Below are 23,197 nucleotides of genomic sequence, written 5' to 3' on the forward strand. Positions count from 1 at the left end.
CTTGCCGTCTTACTGATTATCAGTATCACCGATCTATTTGATCAGCAATCTTACTTTGGGAAGCTCTGCAAAACTGGAGATACCTGCTATTCCAGTCTGTTCATTTCATAGGTGGGGAACTTGAGAGAGATCTAGGGAGAAAAATAGGACCAGGGCCCTCTGACCTCAGCTGCAGGGTTCTTTCCCATTGGCCACCCCTCTCTTCCCACGGTAAACCATACATTTAAAAAAATCCCCTCTTATGGATAGAATTAGGCAGGACCATTATGAGACATATTTATTGTCCAACCTAGAGCTCCGGAAACAGAGATGGAAATACAAGTCTATTGGTATTTTGAATTGACCAAAGAGTAGAACTGGTTGTCAGAGGGCCAGCTTGGCCACGATCAAGGTCAAAGAAGCATTTCAAACATGATTGGACTACAAGATCTCTTCACTTTGAAAGCTATGAGTGATGATAATACTGAAAAGAGTAGGTTTTCTCTGATTAGAGCCAAATAGATTAAACAAACTAGTAGTGAACCCATTAGAGGGAACGTGTGAGACAGGCAGGCTTTGAAAAATTAGATATCATTTGTGGGCTGATGTACATTTATTCTAGATACACCGTTACATACATATTTCACATTTACAAACACCGAAGTTTCAAATACAGAAAGAAACCCACAGCAAGTCAATTAAATCTTTTTTTAAACTTTCCCTCCTGAATTACTTGTCTTTATTCAACAGTCTCGGCAGAATCTTACCTTCTGGCACCAAATTCTCTCATGGCCATTTTAATCAGTTTCTCTTTGAGAGCTTATGAAATAGCTCATTGAGCTACACATTGTACTTTGTATAGATTAATTTGAAGTGATTGTATTGGCCATAGCAGTTGTGAGTGTAAAGAAATAATCACGATAGCTTGTTTATCCTACAGAGTCGGGTATATATAACCTTATGCTCATCAGAACAATGGGAAAGTTAGGCTCACTGAATTCCAACTTGTATTTTCATGTTCACTACATTATGTTACATTGGCACAACAAAAGGCTTTTGCAAAGTGAAAATAATATAGCATAACACATATTTTTAATAGGGGGTACTACATCCCTTACTTTTTGATAATACAATTGGGAGTCAATCTTCTTATACAATGGTCTGAAATCAGAGAGACAGGGTTTTCTACCTTGGCTTTATCACGTCTGAACTGTGTGACCTTTGGCAAATTGCTTAACCTCTCTGAACCTCACTTTCATCATTTATAAAATGGGGATAATAATTCCTACATCATAGTGTTGTCATGGAGATTAAGTGGCCCATTGTTAAGTGCTCAACTAACATTTCTGTGAAAAATAGCCACTTACATGACCATTTTAACACTAAAGCTATAACAACAAAAGGCTTTGTTGACACGTAGTTTTCATTTTTGCACCTTACCTTGAACTTAGCATAGTAAGCATTGTGAAAATAATTATGTAAAACGCCAGTGGTCTGCAGGTGGTAGTCAGTGTGCCTTGGGGGCAGCTACCACCAAGTGTTCATTCTAGAGTCTATATGGACTAGGCCTGGAGGTTGCTATTAGGTCAGGGTTTGGATGATGGCATATACCACAATGCATAATTAGGGAACCCCATTAAAACCGATCATTTCCCTTTGGGGTGGCTTTTCCATTGAAGGGCTGGGTGTCAGGACTGCATTAGTGAAACTGGGTAGACAAGGAAAAGGAAGGAAGGAGACAAGAGACTGACTAACCTTCCAGAAATACCACTCAATGTGCCAAATTTCACTTTTGAAATAAACATCCTTAGAGAGGAGTCAGGGATAGATCATTGAAGGTAGTGGGGGTCCTTGCAGCTGCTCCAATGCCTGTGGCTCCAGAAATTAACAAATTACTGTTATTTTCTGCACTTAAATCGTAATTTACAAAACGGGTTTATTCATCCCACCTTGTCTTCTCAGTGCTCCCGATTTGCTAGCTTTGTATTTCCTTGTCTCCTTGCTTTGATTGGCTCAGTCGTTTAGACTGCATGTGGTGCTGTGGAAGCCAAGGCAATGACCATGACCCGTAGCCCCAGGGAACCTCACTGCACTCTGCAGCCAAAGAATCTAAGGAGGAGCTCCATGCGGTCTATTGCCTACCATAACTGGCTCAAGGCAAAGCTGGATTCTGACTTTCTGATGAGCCAGCCTTTGGTGGTGATGGTAGGGGAGGCTGGGGTCTGCCCTGCTGGATGCCTGCAGAGCAAGTATATCAAAAAGTGCCACACTTCACCTCCCTTTTCTGTGTCTTCTCTTCCTGTTGCCCACTGCTTTCTTGGACATATAATATTTTCATCACAGTCTTAATAATCACCATGTCTTCACACTATTTAAACTTTTCCGAAGAGCTGCTCCACTTAGATACCGCTTTCAGAGGTAAGGTAAGGCACAATTCCCCTGTCCTCACTGCCCAACAGAATATAGAGGGTACCGTGTGGATAGATCTATTTGATCTTCCAGTAGAAGGAACTCAGAGTTTCTTGAGCTGCTTCATTAAATTGAAATAAATTGATTTAAATGAAATGGAATCAGGAAATAATGAGTCCCCTGTCATAGGAGCTATGTAAGCAGTGGTAAAGCCAAGACTACAAAAACTTGGCTTTTTCAGCCCGATGGACCAGAGTTTCGTCTCAGGCCCTCCATTCACATGGCTGTGTGACCTTGGGCAAATCATTTTCACCTCTCTGCACTTCTTTTGTCCTCATCCTTTAAAATGGGCTGCACGTTAGAGGTTGGAGTATATAGCCTCTAGGGCCCTTTCTCTGTCAACAGTCTATCAGGAGATGAATGTATCCATTACTGGACAAACAACTGAAAAGTGTTCCATTGAGAAGGAACCAGTAGCATTAGCTTTGCATGGGACAGATGACACATTTATCATAGAGTTATTTCATTTCTTACCTGGTCCCTCTCCTCTCTGCCCTTCAGCAATTTTAATAGATCACAGTCAGAGCTTTAATGCTCTGGGCCAAAGGCTTCTATCTACCTGTAATGGCTGTCAGGGGCAGTCCTTTTTCAGAGTGCCCATCTCACGCTCAGTAACCAGATTTCTCAGGATGGAAGGGTTGCCCTTGCCAGCTCGATTTGCCTGTTTCCTCGTTCCTTGAATGGAACAATAAAAGGGGGAGAGTATGTTGGGCTTCAGGGAGAAAGCAGCCATTCAGTGAGATAAGGATGCAGAATCGGCTGGGTTCGGCCGATCCTAGGCCATCTGGGCCATCGGCCACCTTGGACAGAGCTGTTTCAGCGGCATGCTGTGCATGTGACCCTCACCTCACCGGAGTGTGCTGCGGAGAGAGTGGGAGGGGCGGATGCAGGAGGGAATAAACAATTCCCGCTGTGACAGGGAGCAGAGAGACGGGGTGATAGGATGTGGTGATGCGGTGTCGAGGTTTTTCTTTGTATTTTAAGAGGGATGGTACTAAGGCATATTCATATACCAATGGGTATAACTCAGTGGAGAGGGGAAGAGATGTATCGCAAAAGAAAAAATGGATGATTGTAAAAGCAAAGTCCTTGAGAAGGAGCGAACAGATTAGGACACAACTGGAGAGGCTGGCGCTGGTAAGCGCATTTCCCCACCGATTCACGACTCCTCAAATTAACACTGACTTCAGGTGTTCGTGGGAGGCCAGTTTTCACGGCATATTTGGACAGCCAACGAAGCTGTAGGAACTTCTTTCAGTTGGCTTTAAAATAGCCAAGAACTAAAGCTAAAGGGCAGTCAGGTATCTGAGTAGCAAGGTGCTGGCCTCGGTGTTGGACCTGAGTTCTCACTGCTTAGCATCTGTGGAGGCCTGGCTGGAGGAAGGGCCTGGTCTACCGGTGACATGGCAGGTGCTCTTCAATGCCCAGTCTCATTGTAGGTCTCATTGTAGGCCATCAGGGTTTTTTGGCCTTGTCGGTTGGTAGTCAGTTTGGAATTGGGGATAACATTATTTGCCCTGTAACAGAGATAAGTATCCTCTCATCTTAGGGGGGAACCTTCATTGCAGTTCCTGAACTTGGCTTCTGAATTCCTCAGGCTTTAGTGGGCGCTCTAAGTCCATGTGTATAGACCAGGAGCATGAAATAGCAAAAGACACACTGGAGGGCTTCCCTGGTGGCGCAGTGGTTGAGAGTCCGCCTGCCGATGCAGGGGACACGGGTTTGTGCCCCGGTCCGGGAAGATCCCACGTGCCGCGGAGCGGCTGGGCCTGTGAGCCATGGCCGCTGAGCCTGCGCGTCCGGAGCCTGTGCTCCGCAGCGGGAGAGGCCACAACAGTGAGAGGCCCACGTAACGCAAAAAAAAAAAAAAAAAAAAAAAAAAAAGACACACTGGATTGGGTAGCTGAAAACCTAGGGGCTCATCTTCACCGCTAAGTGGCCATAAAACCTCAGACAAGTCATGCAACCTTTTGAAGGCCCAGATTTTCTTTCATCTTTATAATGAAGCTTATTGTATCTTCTTTGCCTCCTTTACAGGGCTGTCATGAGGAGCAAATGATACAGGTGGCAGGTGGGGAGCAGAGAGGATGTGAAAGGACTTTGTAGCCCAGCAAGGACGAAACTTCCTAGGATTTATGTATCTGAGCCTTGGTCTTAGTAGCAATAACAGTAGACCATATTCTTAATATTGCCCTCATAAAAATGGCCTCATTCCCTTTTGTTTTCATATGCCACCAGGGTGCTGTTCTTAGAGTTTTGAATTAAGGGGTTAATATCTTCACATTAAGGATAAAGGAGATCTCACTGGGGGTTAGATTATCATTTATAGAGATGAGAAACTGAGACTCTTGAAAACGCTAATTGCAAAGCTTATCTCGACAAAATAGATGTTAGATGCTGCCTAAAAGCCTTATAGCACCCTGATAAGGTATCGTGCTTTCCTTTTGAGCACATATTGTAAAACAAAGACAAAACATTTAGAAATTAATGAAATGCATTTTATAAGTATACCTAAATGCTCAGCTAGATAATTTCAAGATCAGTGTGATCATAATAAATGTTTATTTACAGCCAGCCCTCAGCCCAGAGCCTTTTGGGTACCCAACTAAAGGCACACTAAGTATTTGTAATCACATCATCTAAATTGGTATATCATTTTAGATTTAAAAAGTCCCTCTTCTTTATGATAATTCATTTGAACGAAGAAAGACCTTCAAACTGATTCTAAAGATCTTCAGATAACACTTTACAGTGTAATATATATCGCTGGGTTTATTCATCTTGTGTTGGGAGCTTTTATAGATTCCAGCTCTATGTCTTCACCACAAATCTTGTTTTTTGTGCTCATGGCCTCCGTGAGAATAAATGGAAGTTGTGGGGTCTGTGAAGGCCACTGGAGGGAATCTCCCAATCTCCTAATATATCAGTGTCTCTCCGTGTCTGTTTCTGATGGGGTCCAACAGCAGGTCAACATCCTTAGGTAAAGAAAGGCTTCCTGAGAGCAAGCAGCAGTCATTGAAAATAAATTAATGAAAGCCAGTGACTGCTGATCTCTTTGACAAGAAGGAATTCTTGCTGCCAACATTTAGAAACCACTGGAAGCGGTCTCCATTGGAAACCAGGTTTTGACGTTCTGCCCTGGGCTGCCAAAAGTATTGTGGTAGAAAATGTGAAAATAAGTTGCACTTTGAATTATACTTTCAATGACTGTCTAGTGAAATGGATTCACGCTCTGGCACTGCACCTTTGAGGCTTTCGGTGGATTCATATAAGATAAAAATCTATCTGGTCTGACAGTTGAAAAGGTCACGAGCACGCTTGATGTCTGGTGGTCTCAGTACATTCCCAAATCTTCATTAAAAATGGAAGATGTAGGAGCTCTTATGGGATTTTTCAAAATCGTTTCAAACAGAGCCATTTCTACATGCTTTGGCTTCAAGGGTATGGACCCTTAGCCAAGTACCGATTATATTTTCACTACCGTTTAGCGAGAACTTCTAACATCTAATTGTCATAGTGGTCTCCCTAATATGAAAAATGGAACTGTCCACATTTTAATGTTTCCACTGAAGTCCTAAAGCATGTTATCTGCTGCCATTTTGAAAATATTTGCCAGGACGGCTTGACATTTTTACTTCTGTAGATCACGCAGGCTCTGTCCCTGTGAAATTTATAGCTTTTCATTTTCGATTGGAGACTTCTTTTAATTAGAGATCAGCTGGTGAACACAAGTTCAAGTTTTGAAATTAATTTGCTTTGGACCACAGATTGATGCACTCATTTTAACAGATTGGAGTTGCTTTAGAGACTAGATCCTTGGCCAACCCGTTGGTTTTATAGCTAGAGAAACTGTGACTTGCCCGAAGTCATACAGTGCCATAGTCACTACCTATATGAATCTTTTCTCTTATTCAAAATCAAGGTCAAGTCCCACTTCCTTGCATGATCACCCCAGAGCCATGGACAGTTTTTTTCACCTGTGACTTCCTATTACAGTTATCGTGAAAGCCATTCATCTGTCTCTTAAAAGTAGCGTCACTACACAGTCTGGGATTTCTAGGAGAGTGCTGATTTGAAATAATCACTTTCATTCTCCCCATATTAGATAGTCTGGACATTCCCATATTTGGCCATCTAAGTCATGTCATCCCCAAAGTAAAATCCTTCTGCCCATGTGCCTGATTCAGGGATCAGAAAATCTGTGCCAACTTGTACTGTCATTACTCGTTTTTGGTATATAGTCCTGTCTACTCTTAAGTAGATGTTCCTTGTGGACATTTATTCTTCATCATCTACTGAATTTCCCATAATGCCTAGTGCACTGTACTGTGCGTAGGGATGCAATGTATATTTTCCATTTGGGATAAGTTTCTTAATGTGAACAGATTTTCCAAGCACCAAGTTTGGAAATACCCCAACACGTTGATCCCAGTCAGGAGTAAGTGGGGTTATTTCACTGGATGTATTTTATTTGTATCAGTAAGGTGTTGTCATTGTACCTGGAATTATAGGCACCTGCCAGGTGTCTGTTTATCTTGCTTACTTTCACAGCTAAGAAATAATCAGTCCCTGGTTTTCACGTGGATGTGAGACAAGCTAGGATCGCTGGTGTCCTGCGTATGCTGTTCGTGTTAATTGGCGTAAACTGTTTGACTCCATAAACCATGGGACGCCGCATATCATTCCCTCTCTGGTCTTCAATGTATGAGGCAGTGGGCTCGAGGTGCTCCACAGAGCGGGCCCACACGTAATGTCACAGACCCTTTCTTTATGACACGGTGTCAAGGGTCGGTGTTTGCAGAGTGATTTTCTGGAAAAGTGCCTTGCCCTTCTACGAGCCAAGTGTTTCAGAGTGTTCCATAAATGCTGGGCAGAAGGGCTCTTAGGGCCATCTCTCAAGCTAACTGGAGATACTAAGTAAGGCCCAGGGGAAGTTTAAGAAACAGGAACTTCTTGTGTTTGTTCTATTGATTTTTCTGCCAACAAAAAAGTGTAACAAATTGTGGTGTTTTCAAATAAAAGCATCAGGAATAAACTCCAATTTTAGAGAGTGATTTCCTGGGCACACACGCAGGTGCATTTGGGGGAGGGCTGGATGAAGCAGGAGCTAGGTAACCATGCCAGGTCGGTAAGGGCCAGGGTCGTGAAACATTATTTACAATCGAACAAAGTGGTAATTTTGCCAACTCTCCATTCTCAAATACGGCATCCTCTTCATGGTAATCAAACTATTACTCTGACACGGTTTCCTTATCAGGAAACCAGTCTGTGATTGTGACCTGAAAATGAAGGTTGTCTTTCAACTCATTTGAATTGCAGACAGGAGAGACAACCTATAGCTACTGTGGCATATTTTTTAAGCAATACCAGGCACCTACATTGACCTCCTATTTACATTCCTTTGAGAAGAAAAAAAATCACATAAAAGCCACCAAGAAACACATTTCACAGCAGGCAAATTAATTGGTTTTACAGTATTTGAATGGAGGGTTTGTCAAATAAAACATGCCGTGACAGTTAACAGTGTCATTTAGAGCCAGAAAATTATTGGCTTATTTGTTATTGGATAAAAGGAAGGCAAACATTTTGTATTAGGAAGTTTTAATGTGTTTAAAGTCCTCATTAGGGATTAATGGACATGCTTCCTTAGCATAGCGCCTCATTAATTTGAGGCTAAACAGTTACTTCTGTGTTTCAATCTCAGTGTTGTTTCTTAACATTTTTTTTTACTTCTCTTTAATTAGATCTTGCAGTTGAGTTTGGTCTCTACACCATTGGAGGTGTCGAATTAATTAATGAGATTTATAAATCTAATGGAAGGGAGTTATTCTTAGCTATCATTTCATTTTAGTGAGCAGTTAAACCACATGTAAGTGGGTGCAGATCTGAGATTCCAGAAGCCTAGAAACAATGTGAACTTCCCTGAATATATTTAGTAGTGTCACTTGGCATTAATAGATAAAAGTGTTTTAATTAGAGTTATAAATAATAGGGGAGCTGGCGAGGATTCACTTCCCGTGCACAGGGCTTGTTCTCTCAGATCTTCGCTGTCAGAGAAGAGCAATTGTAGGTCTCTTTCTGTGGCATCGCGGTGTCAACCACTGGCAATTAAGACAATCCTAAGCGCAGGATTTAGAGAGTCAAGAAGGTGCCAAGTTCGTTAGAGGTTAGTCTGAAAGAGGAGACACTTTCTATCAAGTGTGTTCTGTTGTCACCTTTTTATTGAGGACATGTATGGGTACAATTTGTAAAGTCTATTCCACTGACGATGCTTTAAGGAAAATGTAGCTATAGAGCAAAATCAAACTGAAATCTAGGTTTCTTGTTTTAAAGCAGACACTTAAATCATTAGCTATGTGTTTAGAAGAAGACGAAAGGAGTTTCTTTAGGGTGAGGGATTGCGAATGTCAAGGGAAGACCTTTCCTTTCTGAAAGATTTTCAGAAAATAGGAGCCAAAGATACATATTTAAAAGGTTCTTTTCTAAATGGGGTCACAGCACGTAATTTAAGACCCCATAATATGCCTGTGGTAGTGTCTTCAGAAGCTACCAGAAAAATCTGAACTCCCACTTCATTTTTTCCCCCCTGGTGAGGAAGTCTTGTATCTCTAGAAACCATAAATGCTTAGAAGAAGTTGTCAATCCAAGATGTATTATAAAAGATAATCGTACTTTAAAATGTCTCCTGCTAACATAGTAAACGTGTAAAAGTTTTCTTAAGGACAAAATAGTCAAGTGATTAAAAACAGCTCTTCTTTAAACAATTTGGAAACTCCTTCCAATGCTCCGTAGGAATGATCTCTCTCAGGAGGATATGGGTTAATGGCGCTCTCTACTTCCCGAGGGACAAAGTTGAATTCATTTAGCCCCCAGAGAGGCGTTCCTCAGGCCCCGCGGTCCACTTCGTCCGGGCTTGTGGGTCATGTGAGATTCACCACTGTGGGATCCCAGCAGATCACTGCTCGTGCTCCTGGGCGCTCTGCTTGTTCCATTCGGAATGAAGTCCCTTATAGATTAGAGCAGTTGGAGAACTGTGAGCTGTGGTTAATTAGCTGATCAGTGTGGGAAAGTGCAGTAGCTGATAGTGGGGAGCAGAGAGCCACCTCCTTCTAAATCGCCAGAGGCTACTTGGCCTCCAATTGTCTCCTTTCCCCTACCTCCTCCTTCCTTTATCTCCGTACTGTGGGCATAGACAGCATCTCCTTCAGTGTTTCACACGATAGCTCCCTCTTTCTCGCTCTTCAGTATTGCCAGAGAGTTCTGTTATACTTTCCTAGCCTACCCCTCTTCCTGTTCTCCAACAGAACCTTTTCCACCTTTCCTTTCTCCGCATGTTTCCAATAACCAGCCCCGTTCTCCACTGATGACCTTGCCACATACTTCATAGAGAAAAATAGATACAATCAGACAAGTACCCCCTCATCTTCTCGTCTTTAATTTCTCCAACCCAATTGCTTATGTACCTAAGGCACTCTGCCTTCCCTGCCGTTACAATGGAAGAACTGTCCAGAAGGGTCCACGCTCCTCTTTCAGGCCAGCCTCTCCAGTTGTGTCCCAGTCTGTTCGCTCCTTCTCAAGGACTTTGCTTTTACAATCATCCATTTTTTTCTTTCGCGATACGTCTCTTCCCCTCTCCACTGAGTTACACCCACTGGTGTATGAATATGCCTTAGTACCATCCCTCTTAAAATACAAAGAAAAACCTCGACACCGCATCACCACATCCTATCACCCCATCTCTCTGCTCCCTGTCACAGCGGGAATTGTTTATTCCCTCCTGCATCCGCCCCTCCCACTCTCTCCGCAGCACACTCCGGTGAGGTGAGGGTCACATGCACAGCATGCCGCTGAAACGGCTCTGTCCAAGGTGGCCGATGGCCCAGATGGCCTAGGATCGGCCGAACCCAGCCGATTCTGCATCCTTATCTTACTGAATGGCTGCTTTCTCCTTGAAACACTTTCTTCTCTGGCTTTCTGGGACATCATGCTTGCCTGATTTTCCTCCTGTCCCCCTAGCCACTCCTAAGGATTCAGGGGTGGCTTTGGAATACATGATGTGTGATACATCGTATGCCATGCTATCTGGAATGTGGACTCGTCACAAAAGAAACTGTAAATGGTCTTTTGATGCAGTTTCATCTTCGGATGACTAAGGTGTGAAATTAGTTTTATATCTGAGGCCTATAGTACGTGTCTGCTACATGTGGTATATGAGTTGCCTGCTTCCTCGTGTTTTTTTTCTATTGAAGCCTAGTTGATTTACAATGTCGTGTTAATTTCTGCTGTACAGCAAAGCGATTCGGTCATACATATCAATACATTCTTTCTTAATATATATTCTTTTCCATTATGGTTTATCATAGGATATTGAATATAGTTCTCCATGAAATAACTCTTTTCCTCACGTTTGTATTAGTTAGTACAAAAATCAGTTTGCATTTCCCATGCATTTAAAAACCGTCAGCAGAAGAAGAGGAAATGTACCCGGGATCTGACAATTAGCATCAGTGAGAAAATGGTCCATGTGTAGGAGGTAGAGAATTGAAGTTGAGATGTGGATACTACATGTGGACCTGCACACAAGATAGCCATTAATGTTAATGGGAGTGCAGTAAGTAGGGATTTCGTGGAATGAAGACTTTAATCTTAAATGGTCCTTGGTTTCCGTGCTAGGACTTGGATGGGACAGAAGTGGGTATCCCGCGGGCCCTAGGAGTCGTACGCATGCCTAGGAATTTCAGAAGGCAGGGACCGTGGCTGGAAGGTCTCTGGGTTGTGGGGCAGACACGGAGAGCAGACAGAAGGCTGGGAAGAGCACAGGCAGGAAGGGGCAAGCAAGTTGGGTCGGAGTCTGGGAGGCCGGCGAAGCGAAGGAGGAGGATGCAGCTTGAGTGAAAGCAGCGGGATTAAGGCATCTGGGCGAGAAGCCTGGAGAATGTGGGAGGAGGGGCTCCGTCCCTGGGGAGCCTCGCCGGCAGCGAAGGCACAGCTCGGGTGACCAGAGGCAGGGCGTCCTGGGGGAATGTGGGTCAGGCGGCCAGCCTCTTCCAGAAGGGCTCTTGGTTTCTTAGGGTAATCTTTCTAGATGTGTACCTTTTCTTTAAGACTTTCACCCCCCACCCCACCCCCCGTTTATAGCTCACTCTTCTATAGAAACTAGTTATTAGACCAAATAAATGAACAGTGAGCTAATGGCTATTCAGAGCCCGCTGAATTAAGTACTCTTCACTTCAAATTCCATCTGCCGTTAGGTCCTCTCCACTGATGATGGGCCTTTCTGCATATGCATTCCGCCGTTGCCCATACCTAATGTAATCAGTGGAGAGCTGTCCCCATAATGAAGCACATCGCCCCCCTTCCCCTTCAGCCCCCCTTCACTCTCTGTTGTCTTACCCCCTCAAGTCCCATCTCCAGCCTCCTTTGTCACCTTCAGTGAGAGCTACCAGATGGAGCCGCAGCCTGAGACTCCTTATGCACTGGGCCCCTGAATAGGATTTCATAATTAGCGACATTCACAAGATGTCATGGGGGCCAATTTCCAAGGCGACTAAACTATGTACTCAGTGGTTCCAAGGTTCAGGGTGCTGACAACTTTCCAAGAGCCTTAGAGGGAACTTCGAATAAAAGGTGTTGATGGAGACTTCAGATGCACCCACTGCCAGGCTAAGGTACTTTTATATGCCTCACTTCATCTCAACCTCACGACAGTCCTCGAAGTGGAATTTTATTTCCCTTATATAGACAGAGAAACAGAGGCTCAGAGAAGTTCAAGTGTCTTGCCCAAGTTCACAAAGCAAGTTAAGTATCAGAGCTGGGATTAAAATCCAAGTCCCTCCAGCTTCAAAGCCCATGCTCTTTCCCCTACCCCTTTATGCCCCCAGAAAGCACAGTAAATTATCTCACTGATTTGCTCAAATAAATAAAATGTGATCGCTGAGTCTTCCTTTTTAGTTTTAGTTCCACGTAAGGTTCTAGACACAGGGTCACTTTCTATACTTAGCTTAAAATGGCAAGTGGTATATTCCTTTGATCTTCATGCTCTACTTTTAAAAAATTTATTTATTTTATTGATTTATTTTTGGCTGTGTTGCGTCTCCGTTGCTGCGCACAGGCTTTCTCTAGTTGCAGCGAGCGGGGACTATCATGCTCTACTTGTTATTGCTTCTTTTCTTAGAGCGAATGGTGAATATTAGCTTGTTTTACATGGGGTATTTTGACCATGTGACACCCTTAAAAATTAGCCGGAAGCAGTATTTTAAATACCAACTCCTTGGACACCCAGGACTTTTGCTGTATTAAAATGAAATGGGAAGATGAGCTGGTTGGCTGTACCATGTGACTGTTGTGAAATCTTCTTTGTTTTGATTAAAGTTATATCACCTGAGGATTTCTGTCTGCGTTTATGTTAACTGTTCCCGTTTAACCGGAGACTCATGAATACAAACTAGAATAGGGACAGGTGGCAGGAAGCAAGGGACAGAAAGATCTTAACCTGAACTGGGTTCGTCCTTTTCCAAGTTGGAAAACGGGGACTCCCTGGATGGGGAGGGGAAATAAAGGGATCTCAAAGTGAGTGCGAATGGGAACTTCAGAGGCTGCTGCTCCTTGTTTGGACAAATGACCGATGATGGGGATTAAACATTTTAAAAAGCCGGAAAACTCATTTGCTACTAGAATATCATAACCTGAGTTTTCATTTTGTTAGTGATGCCGTGTCAGGGGATCTCTGTGTCGTCAGTCAGTCGTGGGGATGAATGGGGCAATTTGTTAATGAAAATACAAATGGAATTAGTTTGGAAGCTGCCGGCGGTGTCAGTCGCGGATCTTGTTTAACTGGGCCGGTAGCGTGGATTTTGGTGTTAGTGATGTGTCACTCAGTGTCACTTGCACTTGTTAGGAGAATCCAAGCGTTCACTGGCAATTAAACTTGCAATTTGTGAATTTTACTGGGCGAAGTCTTTGTCAAGGTGAAACATGCCTAGAATAGTGGACTTAGATGGCCAGGTTTTGTGGGAAAACTTCAGGGTGATTTTAGAAAAAAAAAAAAAAAAGACCTCTTTTCCCTCGCAATCACTTAATAAAAATGTACTCAGAGACACGCATCCCGCTCTACTGGGTTAACCGTGTGATGATCATGATTCTTTTAATGTTTTACATGAATCTTCGTGTTTTCTATCAGTGTCTCTCAATGCCACAATCAGGGTATTTTTGCTATCTTGTATTACCCTAATCGCCAAGAAGTGTGCTCCAAACTGATTAATTCCAGAATGATTAAAACATCCTATGCAATTCATTTATTGTTGCTGCAGTTAATTGAATATTTGATGATTTAAAGGTACCCTGATTATTTCCTAAGATATGTCTTTATCACCAGGCAGATGATCTGCGCGTGGTCCCTGTGTGGCTACATGGGGTGGCAGCCTGCACTGTCACACGCCGAGAGGGTAGGCACTTGGGAGGGCTCTCAGTCAACTCAGCACCTGCCCGATGGGCGCCTGCCTTCCCTGGCCCTTAGAGGACCCCGTCCGTGCCCAGCCCGAGAGGGTAGTCTGGGGCCAGGAGTGAGAGCACAGCCTCCCCGGGCGGCGTGCAGCTCGCTTTCTGCTCCCAGAGGAGGGGGCGGAGAGGGGGATGCAGGAGATCGCCGGCTCTGAGTGGCTAACTTGCGCTTTGTGGACTCTCTGAATACTCAAGAGTGCATTGAAAGGGAGGCGAAGGTGGCTCCGGAATTAAGCGGCAGCTTGGCAACTCGTCAGGCGGCAGTTCTAATCCCAGTGTCACCACTAGTTCTCCTCCTGTCTCCTGTCACACCTGTCCGAGTGACTCCTCCACAGTTCCTGCGAGAGGACGGGGCTGTGAGAGACACACTGACAGACAGACAGAGCAACCAGGCAGCGGGGGCTGAGCCCGGCTTCTGTCCAGAGCGCAGTGTGAGTGACCTGGGTGCCGTTCCTCAGGGGGCTCTGAACCTGAAGTGGCCTTAGGTGGCCCCGGCACTGCTCGGCCATGGCAAATCCTTGGCCTCTCACCCCCTTATGGGGCGAGGACTGCGATGGGGACCTCGGCGGCTGGGACCTCCTGTCGGACATGGCTCTGTCCGTGAACCCGGTAGGTACCCCTGACACCCAAGTCAGACCTCCTGTTCCGTATTGTCTGTTTCCCCTGTAAATGTTTGTCTCCCCCAATTTGCGTGGAGTCTCGAAGGCAGAAATTAGGTTGTCTTCGGTGTCTTTAAATCCTCCCCTTGGCACCGTCCTGAGCACAGTGTGAGCTCAGTCAGGATTTGTTGTCTAAAGAAGTAAATGGGAGAACTGATGAATAGGCGGACGGGCGAATGAATGCGATCCTATTACCCTTGTCACCACCTTACAATGTATGTCCCAGTGGGTCTCAATTGTTTGTTTTCCCGTCCCATCTAGACATTTAACTCCGAGAGAAACAGGCCAAGTCTGACGGCTCTTTGTGTCACCGACCCCCCTCGCCCAGCACTGTTCTAGGCACAGAGGAGATGCTCGCTGGCTAATTCAAAAGCACTTGCGGGGGGGGAAAAAACCACTTGAGGCTCAAATGAGTTGTCTTGCGGTGAAAAGAGCAGCGGAGCAGGGCTAGATGACTTTGCAGGACTGGTGACTCCATGTCAATGCTGGATTCCAGTATTTTCTAAAAAAGAAAAACAAAATCTGAACGCTCGGTATGGATGCATATTTATTTGACTGTCCGTGTCGGCAGAGTTCTTCCCCAGAGTCCACAACTCTTTCTATTTTGACAGCATTTCCCCATAAGGAAACGGATATTTATAATACCAGGTGTAGACATGATATTTGCGGTTGGCAAGAGTGAGTCAGATCTTACCTTGTGCAGACGAGAAGACTGGGCTTCGTAATAAAGGCAGTGAGGAGACCAGCAGGGCAGGGGCTAAAAACCCAACGCAGCATGAGGGGCTTTGCGGGTTACAAAGCGCGTTCACATACCTTATATCATTTGCTGCTCGCAGAAACCCTTGTGAGCTTTGAAAGGAGCAGGTATTACTCTTATCATCCTTTTATTTTACTCGATTTTATTTTATAGTTGGGCAAACTGGAACTCAGAGGGGTCAGGTTGTGAAGTCCTGTTCCCAAGGGGTAAGATCAGCCTCCCACCCAACTCTTGAGACTCGTAGGCAAATGTCCTCGCTGTGTCTGCATGTGGCTCATACTTTTTTCCCACTTTTATTTCAAAATTAACATTTGTGTGTTTGTGTGGCAAAGGGAAAACAAAGACCTTTTCATGAGAGTTGGGCAGCCCAACAGATACAGTGGGACAACCACACTGAAGATTTAAGTCTTGGCTGTAATCATTTTGACCTTTGTGTTTGGGGAAGGTATATGTTAGAAGTTCAACAACTGTCTTGGAAAATACGGTTGCTAGAGCCTTGAGCAATGGAATGAGATTTTTTTTTTAAATTTAGTTAGTTAGTTAGTTTTGGCTGCATTGGGTCTTCGTTGCCACACGCGGGCTTTCTCTAGTTGCAGCGAGCGGGGGCTGCTCTTCATTGCGGTGGCTTCTCTTGTTGCGGAGCACGGGCTCTAGGCACGCAGGCTTCAGTAGTTGTGGCACAGGGGCTCAGTAGTTGGGGCTCGCGGGGTTAGTTGCTCCGCGGCATGTGGGATCCTCCCAGACCAGGGCTCGAAGCCGTGTTCCCTGCATTGGCAGGCGGATTCTTAACCGCTGCGCCACCAGGGAAGTCCTTGGAATGAGATTTTATTTGCTGTTAAGAATAATCAGTTGAGTTCTGTAATCCTGTAATATGTTAGACCAGCCTCTCCTAGTGTATATTCTGCAAACACCCATTCTATGGAATGGCGATCATTGTTAATTGGAAAAAAAAAACACACATGAAAACTAAAAACCCAACCATCAGTGGTCAAGAAAGTTGGGAACATGCTGCTTTAAACCAATTACATAGGTGTCTCAGAGCCTCTAAGTTGCATCATGGGTTGCCAAGAGGGGGATGCATGGCAGCATTGCCCATACTTTTTTGGACACGGAACCTTTCATTTTGCAGCACTGGTGTCCATGGGATGTCCTGCTTTATAGTACTTACCATGGTAACAGTCGTCCATTACCTATGTGATTCTTCACACCCACCTTCTTCCTGAGTCTACAAACTCCATGAGGGAGGAAACTGTGTCTCCTTCTGCTTTTTTCCGTTGTGTCTTTGCCGACCACAAGCCTGGCGGCACAGTCCCTGGCCCTCAAAGAATATTTGTTGAATGAATGAATGAATGATCTCTGCTAGACCAAACCACGTGTGGTTCCCTATCAGGAGCCTGTATTTAAGGTTCTTTACCATGTCTGCCCAGGCAATTTGTCAGCCTTTCCTTCTACTGTTCTTTCCGCTCAATATCAGAGTACTCGTGTTCTTGGAAGGGTGACTGTATAATTTGTCGTCCGAATCAGGACATTTTTGAGGGTGAAAAGGGACACTGTCAGTAATGACAGCAGAATAACATGTGTACACTGGAACCACACTGGGTTATAACCCAGGCTGGATGGCCCCCTCATTATTGTTGACTCTCTAATTCCCCACTAGGGATTTTATGCTGCTTGGAGCAGGGACTCTTCCATGGAGTAGGTAGTCAAGGTAGTCAAGAAATATTGGTTGAAATTAATGTATGTACAGTAGTGACTGTTACGCTCATTTAAGATTTACTGATGATTGTAGCGTGTATTTTTTTTAAGATCGAGGGAAACTGGGGCCACATTCTCTTCCCCATTTCCTCAAATATAGTTGTGTTTATACCTTAATCTATCAGAGTAACGAGGGGATTAGGACTTAATGGCCCTTGCGAGAGGCCTGGAACCTACAGCCTCTGTGGCAGTACTCTCTTTACAGGACTGGCCTTTTACCTCCCAAGGCAGTGAGTGAAAGAGACCAAATGGTCTCCCTACTGGAACTGGAGGGAAGTGGAGGTGATCAAATTGCCTTCTTGGAGAAGGTGTGAAGGAGAGAGTTCGGAAGGTTTGGGGGATGCCCGTACCTGCACAGGTGCCGTCACACCTGGTAGACCTTCCTGCAGCTGGTGGTCCCACCCTCAGGTCCCTCATCAAACACAGCTTCAGAGCTGGTGTTTCACTTCGGCATTTGGTTTCTTGCTCTCACTGACTCTGGAGCTCCTGAAGGAAAGGGCATGTGCCTGGTGCGGAGTCAGTACTCGGTACAGCTCTGCTAGTCGCTTGAATTTTGATTGATTAGGAAGGTGTCACACTGAGGAGAAAAGCTCAGGGCGTTCACTTTGTGAGATTCTCTCTGTAGGCATCTGATTGGACTCCTGAGTTGAAAGGGGACTTCAATTAATCACAGAAGTGGTTCATATAGGCGTCCTCTTCTACAAATCTGTGATTATGAATAACATGGTAAAGTATGTCAGGGGGTGGAAGAGGCCTCAAAGATCAGGAAGGCGAGCTCCTTCTTTGGATGGATGAGCAAAGTGAAGCTCGGGGGACAGGGGAGGGTGGCTCCGTGTCCCGGAGCAAATCAGTGACAGAGCCAGGCCCTCTCTGCATCTTGTACTGTGGTCTTACTGCTTCCGTAAAAGAAAACAAAATTGGCCATTTGCAGATACTTACTGCTTTGTATTTCATAGGGGGAAAACCCCACATGTATAGCTATATTTACTTCCTTTACAGTTTTTCCTACAGGGTAAAATATTATACAACATGCTTTTCTGAGAATAACTAGATTATGGTTAATTTTCTTTTTTTGCTTATTTTGTTTTAGGTGAGCCTTCCCAGTGACCCAAGCTGTGTTGAAGAAATCTTGCGGGTGAGTTTAAACCTTTATCTCTCTGCCTTTTAATAATGAAGCAGTCAACCTGCTCAAGCTGTTTAAAGTCATTCCTCTTCTGTTTCCGGGAGTGTCTCATTTCTTACCTCGTCTTCTTGCTCTCTAATCAAGCTAGTCTCCTGATCTCACCAAGCGTCTGTTGCCTTCTCGCATCCTTCTGAGTCTTTTCAGGGCTGAGCAGAGACTCACCACCTCCTTTAGGAAACGTTTCCTGTTCAAGCATCCTACCCACAATCTTTGCCTTTCTGTTCTCTGGGATCTCAGGTCAGCCTCATTGCTGCCTCCTGCTACGTTGCTGATGGGACATGGTCATGGAGATTGTGGCCTACAACAAGGGGATGAGAAGTGGCAGGGTGGAGGGGAGGAGATGAGGAGAGACTTGAGAATGATGGCAAGTTGTGGGAGATGGTACTAATGGGGGTGAACTGGTGCATGAGAATGGCGTGGAGACAGCACAGAGCTGCAAAAGGTGGCAATGACCTCTCCCAAAGTACACGATTAAAGCAAAAGGAGAAACCAAAGCCAAGGCAGAGAAATGTATCTCCCGTGTCTGCCTGTTGGCATCCTAAGGCGTTGCGGTATATGAAGAATAGGAATCGTGGGAGTGAGTTCTCTCTCCACCATTTGTCACTTCTGCAATTTGGACAGATAACTTCATCTTTCTGAATCTCCCTTCCTTGTCTGTAAAAGAGGACAATAATGCCTGTCCTAATTCCCTTATAAGCTGCCGAGAGGTATATAAATGCTATTTACTATGAGGAATGATCAGTGTGGCCGGGAGAAAAACATGCTGGCTTTCCACTGGGGAAAGAAATCCATCTCTGTGCCCGGGGAAATTCTTCATCCCCTTTCCTCACCTCCCCAAGTCACCTCAGCTCCCCCGACACTCTCCCTGGTACGTGTTGGAGGCAAACCCTGTGAAGATGCAGCGAAAGGAATAAAAAGGAGTAGAAACCTGTTCACCATGGAGCTGACCGGGCGCCTGATTCCCCCACTGTGGACATTCGTGCACCTTTTCCAGCCCAAGAATGTCGTTACTGACTGTTAAAGAGGGGAGTCCGATCACTCTGCTCAGAGATGAGACGATCTGAGTTAGGGGAGTACTGGTTACTTTGGTAAGAGTCCAGGAACCCCTCCATCATCTCTCCCTGGGATCCAAGGGCCGGGGGTGGAGGTGGGGTGGGGAGTGTGGGCGGCCGCCATGAAATCCACAGCGTGATGCACCCTCGGAACCCAGCCGCTTGCTCCCTGCACCTTGCGTCGGGTGGAGACAGTGCAGATGTACGAAATACACCCAATACTGTGAGGGTCTTGGCCACCTGCCTTTTAGAGAAAGGCGATGCTGAAAGAAACCTCTTCCTCTAGTCCCTACAGTAGTCTGGCTTTTCCAAATGAAGTCAGTGGTCTTTTCTGAACCCCAGAGGAATGCCAGACCCATTTCAGAATCACCACCTCATTTGTGACAGTTGGAATTCTCCACTTCAGAGCAGCCTGGCCCTGGAGCCTAGGTGGCCCACACAGTGACCGAGCGAGGGGAGCCGGCTGGACACCTGGCAGAGGCTGGCGACTCCAGGCTGCTGGAGAAGCCACTTAGAGAAACAACAGAATGTCACTTAAACACGGAAAGAAAAGAAGTAGTTACCTTAATAAGCTCATAATAGGTAGCTCCCTTTGAGAAAGTAACAAAAGTCTTTCTGTTGTTCTTGAAAGAGAATCTAGGGGAATGGGCTTTTTTTTTTCTTTCGAAGGGCTATACATCGTATAGAATTCTGGGGTCTTTGTTTTGTTTCGTTTTCTCGACAATACCGTTAATGAGTGGACTTTCCTTTATTGAAGAGTGACATGTTTCAATCTCCATGCTTGGAATTTTATAGACCACAGTACACGGCACAACAGAGTGCTTGCTGGACACTTTTGTTACAGCACGTTCACGTTCCTGTTTGTTTGAGGGCCTCGGAGCCCTGCAGACGATCCCACAGTAAGTCTGTTGGTCACCTTGCTCCCAATCTGCTTCCTTCTTGAAGGGGCTGGAGGGGGGAGATACCTTTCCTCTTTCTCTCCTCCTCTCTCTGACCCCCTCGGTGCTTTTCCAACTAAGCCGAGTCCAGAGCAAGGTCGTCTTCTCTCCCTCACTGAAGGGGGCTCTGCAGAGGAAGATGCTCTGGCCCAGGGGTGGGAAAAGCTGGCCGCCGGTTGTTCCTGACGTTCCATCACTTCCTAGCTGTGTGGCTTTTCAATTTCCTCGTCTGGAGAACAGGGGGTCATTCTGCACCCTTACATCCCTCTCCTCTGCCGTGAACGAGTCTGTAATGTGTACACACCGCTGGCACGTGTAACGGGGAGAGACCTCCGTCTGTCGGCTCGCCCAACTTTCCCACCTCCCCGAGTCCCCCTTTTTTCCCTCTACAGCCCAGCAGGCAAAGTCACTTCATCGCACATTGGTACAGACGAAGTAGGACACGACTGGCCTCTCCCCGCTCTCAGCCCCTCAGTGCCCAGGCGGTGGAAGTACTTTGGCCTAACGCATTGGATTTGGGCCCCCTTTTCAAAACGCTGTTCAAGTTCAAACCAGTTGGCTTCCTTTGAAAGTCCCTCTCGCCATTTTTCCCCTTCAGACCCGCTTCTCTTTCCACGCACTCCTGGCTCTCATTCTACCCGGGAGCCCACCTTGTCTGGTCTTCCAGGGCTGACTTGATCTGATATGACGAACGTATGTCCCTCTAGCACGTGACTGCCTTTCAGAGTACTTGAACCTCATTATCTTATTTTGATCGTAGGAACCATGGTAGTCCATTATTATTGGCTTGGCCAAAAAGTTCGTTCGGGTCCTCCGGAAGATGTTATGGAAAAACCCGAATGAGCTTTTTGGCCAACCCAGTGTTTCAGGAAGTCGGGGCCCAGAGAGGTTATACATGACCTGCCACCCTGGGTGAGGCTAGTATATGGCAGAGGCACAAGGAGAGTCTGGTCTTCGCTTTGCCCTACACCTGTCAACCACCGTGTCACAAACCTACAGTGAAAATCTCTGGATTCAAAAAAAATTGCCTCAGATGCTCGGCAGACTGACTCCTAGCAAGTCTGACTGGGAATACCAGCACACCGACAAAATCTGAGCCGGTCTTAGGAATGAATTCTTCCGGACATCTTGAATATTTTCAAATCGCATTTCAAATAATAAAAGAATAACAATAACAAATTACTGCTACTAATAAAAAAGTAATAGTAGTAATGTGCGACTTCATGCAGGCGGAGTACTTAAGTGCATTATGTCATTGACTTTTCACAACAGAACTAAAAGATTTTATTATTAGTTACTGGTTATGGTAAGCCAGAGAGGTTGAGTAATTCGCCCTCAGGGCAAACAACCGGCTCTAACAATCTTCATGCTGCCCCCTCCTGTTCTCTGTTCCTGTTGTCTCACCTGAATCCATCCTTATTCCACAAGCTCCGGGCTCTTACGATTAACATTACAATGGCGTCAACCAACAGTTCATTTCAGCTTCTGTTGTTTCCTTAATTCGTACACACTCAGTCATGCCAAAATAATTCCACGTAGTTTTTCCAACAAATCAGAATTCATCAGCCCACAACACCTTTCCCGCCACCTGCCCTTCTTCCACAAAACAAGCTGTGGAAATTCAGAGGGCTTTGCTCCTTGTCAAGTGTATTATTGCTTATTATAAATTTTACAGATCAGAAACTTAAAGGCAGCACATCTGTGCAGCGCAGCCCAGCCTGCGTACCTGTTTCCATCAGCATGCCGTTTTCTCTTCAGACTCAAGCTACCCTCGAGTACCAACAGAAATGAAAAATAATAATAACTCTGGCCCTAGTGATGGTGTTCTGCAGTTACAATTCATCTGTCATATGAGGGATTCCTAAGCTGCTCGTATGTAATAATCTGGGCCACAGCGGCGGCTTCTTTTCTAGCTCCGCCGGGTTTTATGGGTCCTAGAGTAATCATTTCTGGAAGAGTTAAGCCGAGGAGAGCAGTCTGCACTAAATGCTCCTAGCTGAGGATGGATGTTCAATGATTATTTCTTCTGCAGTGGTATGATTTATTTGTTCTTAGCAAGAATTGACTTAAAAATATCAACAGACTATCAATTAAATCCTTTCCAGAGTCACAAATGCAGATACAGCACTTCTCTTAGATTTGACGCCGAACAGATTGTGTTTCCTAGCTAAGTACCTTCCGTAGTTGATAATTTCATAAGCAAACATCTGTATGGGTAATTCACTGTTTATGAGGGATGCTGAATTTGCTAGCTAGGATTTAGGGAACTTGATTTGATAAACTATCGTCTTACAGATTTCTCCCTGCCATATGGATCAGGTCTGTAAACACCGGCATGGGCACCTCTTCTGATTGCAGCATGATCTGTGTTTACAACATTTTAAATTATGGCAATTCTGCTTATTAGGTCTATGTTTAAGTGCACAGTTTTAGTGTGGAAAGAACTTACCAAATAATTAGAGGACGGCCATGTACAGTGCTTGCTAGTTTTTACTTTTAAAGGGGAAACGAATGAAAAAGCCCATCTTAAGAGTGAGAAAAAAAATGGATTGGGGAGCAAAACTGATCAGACAATTACGTCTGAAAGGAATTTTGATTATATTATCATAACTATGCAGCATAATCAAGCACCTTTCAGTAGAATTCCTTTGATAAATTTAACCAATAATTAGGCAATTGATTTTATATCCTGTCAAATTAATGTATAAATAATGTTCAAATTGGAATCATGCAAACGATTTTCTCCATAGCCGTCTTAAATACTAATCCTCCCAGGATGATTCAGAAAGCATCTATCCTATTCTGGTGTGGACTTTCAAAATTATAGTTTCTTGAAATAGTAATATAGTGTTCCATCCAAGAAAGACAACAACTGCTAAATATAATTTAGACTGTAATTAACATTA

At 44.8% G+C, this 23,197-nt stretch overlaps 1 protein-coding gene across 1 annotated transcript in view; it reads left to right on the top strand.

The window, feature by feature from the left end:
* AFF2 (ALF transcription elongation factor 2) overlaps positions 1-23,197 on the top strand; it is a 487,389-nt gene that overhangs the window by 280,389 nt on the left and 183,803 nt on the right. The window contains 1 exon segment of the mRNA XM_027096865.1: positions 18,209-18,253. Within this exon segment, the coding sequence (XP_026952666.1) occupies positions 18,209-18,253 (45 nt within the window).

This window comes from Aethalodelphis obliquidens, unplaced genomic scaffold (assembly GCF_003676395.1).
Source record: "Aethalodelphis obliquidens isolate GAN/ISIS:26980383/991018 unplaced genomic scaffold, ASM367639v1 scaffold110, whole genome shotgun sequence".
NCBI classification, from domain to species: domain Eukaryota; kingdom Metazoa; phylum Chordata; class Mammalia; order Artiodactyla; family Delphinidae; genus Aethalodelphis; species Aethalodelphis obliquidens.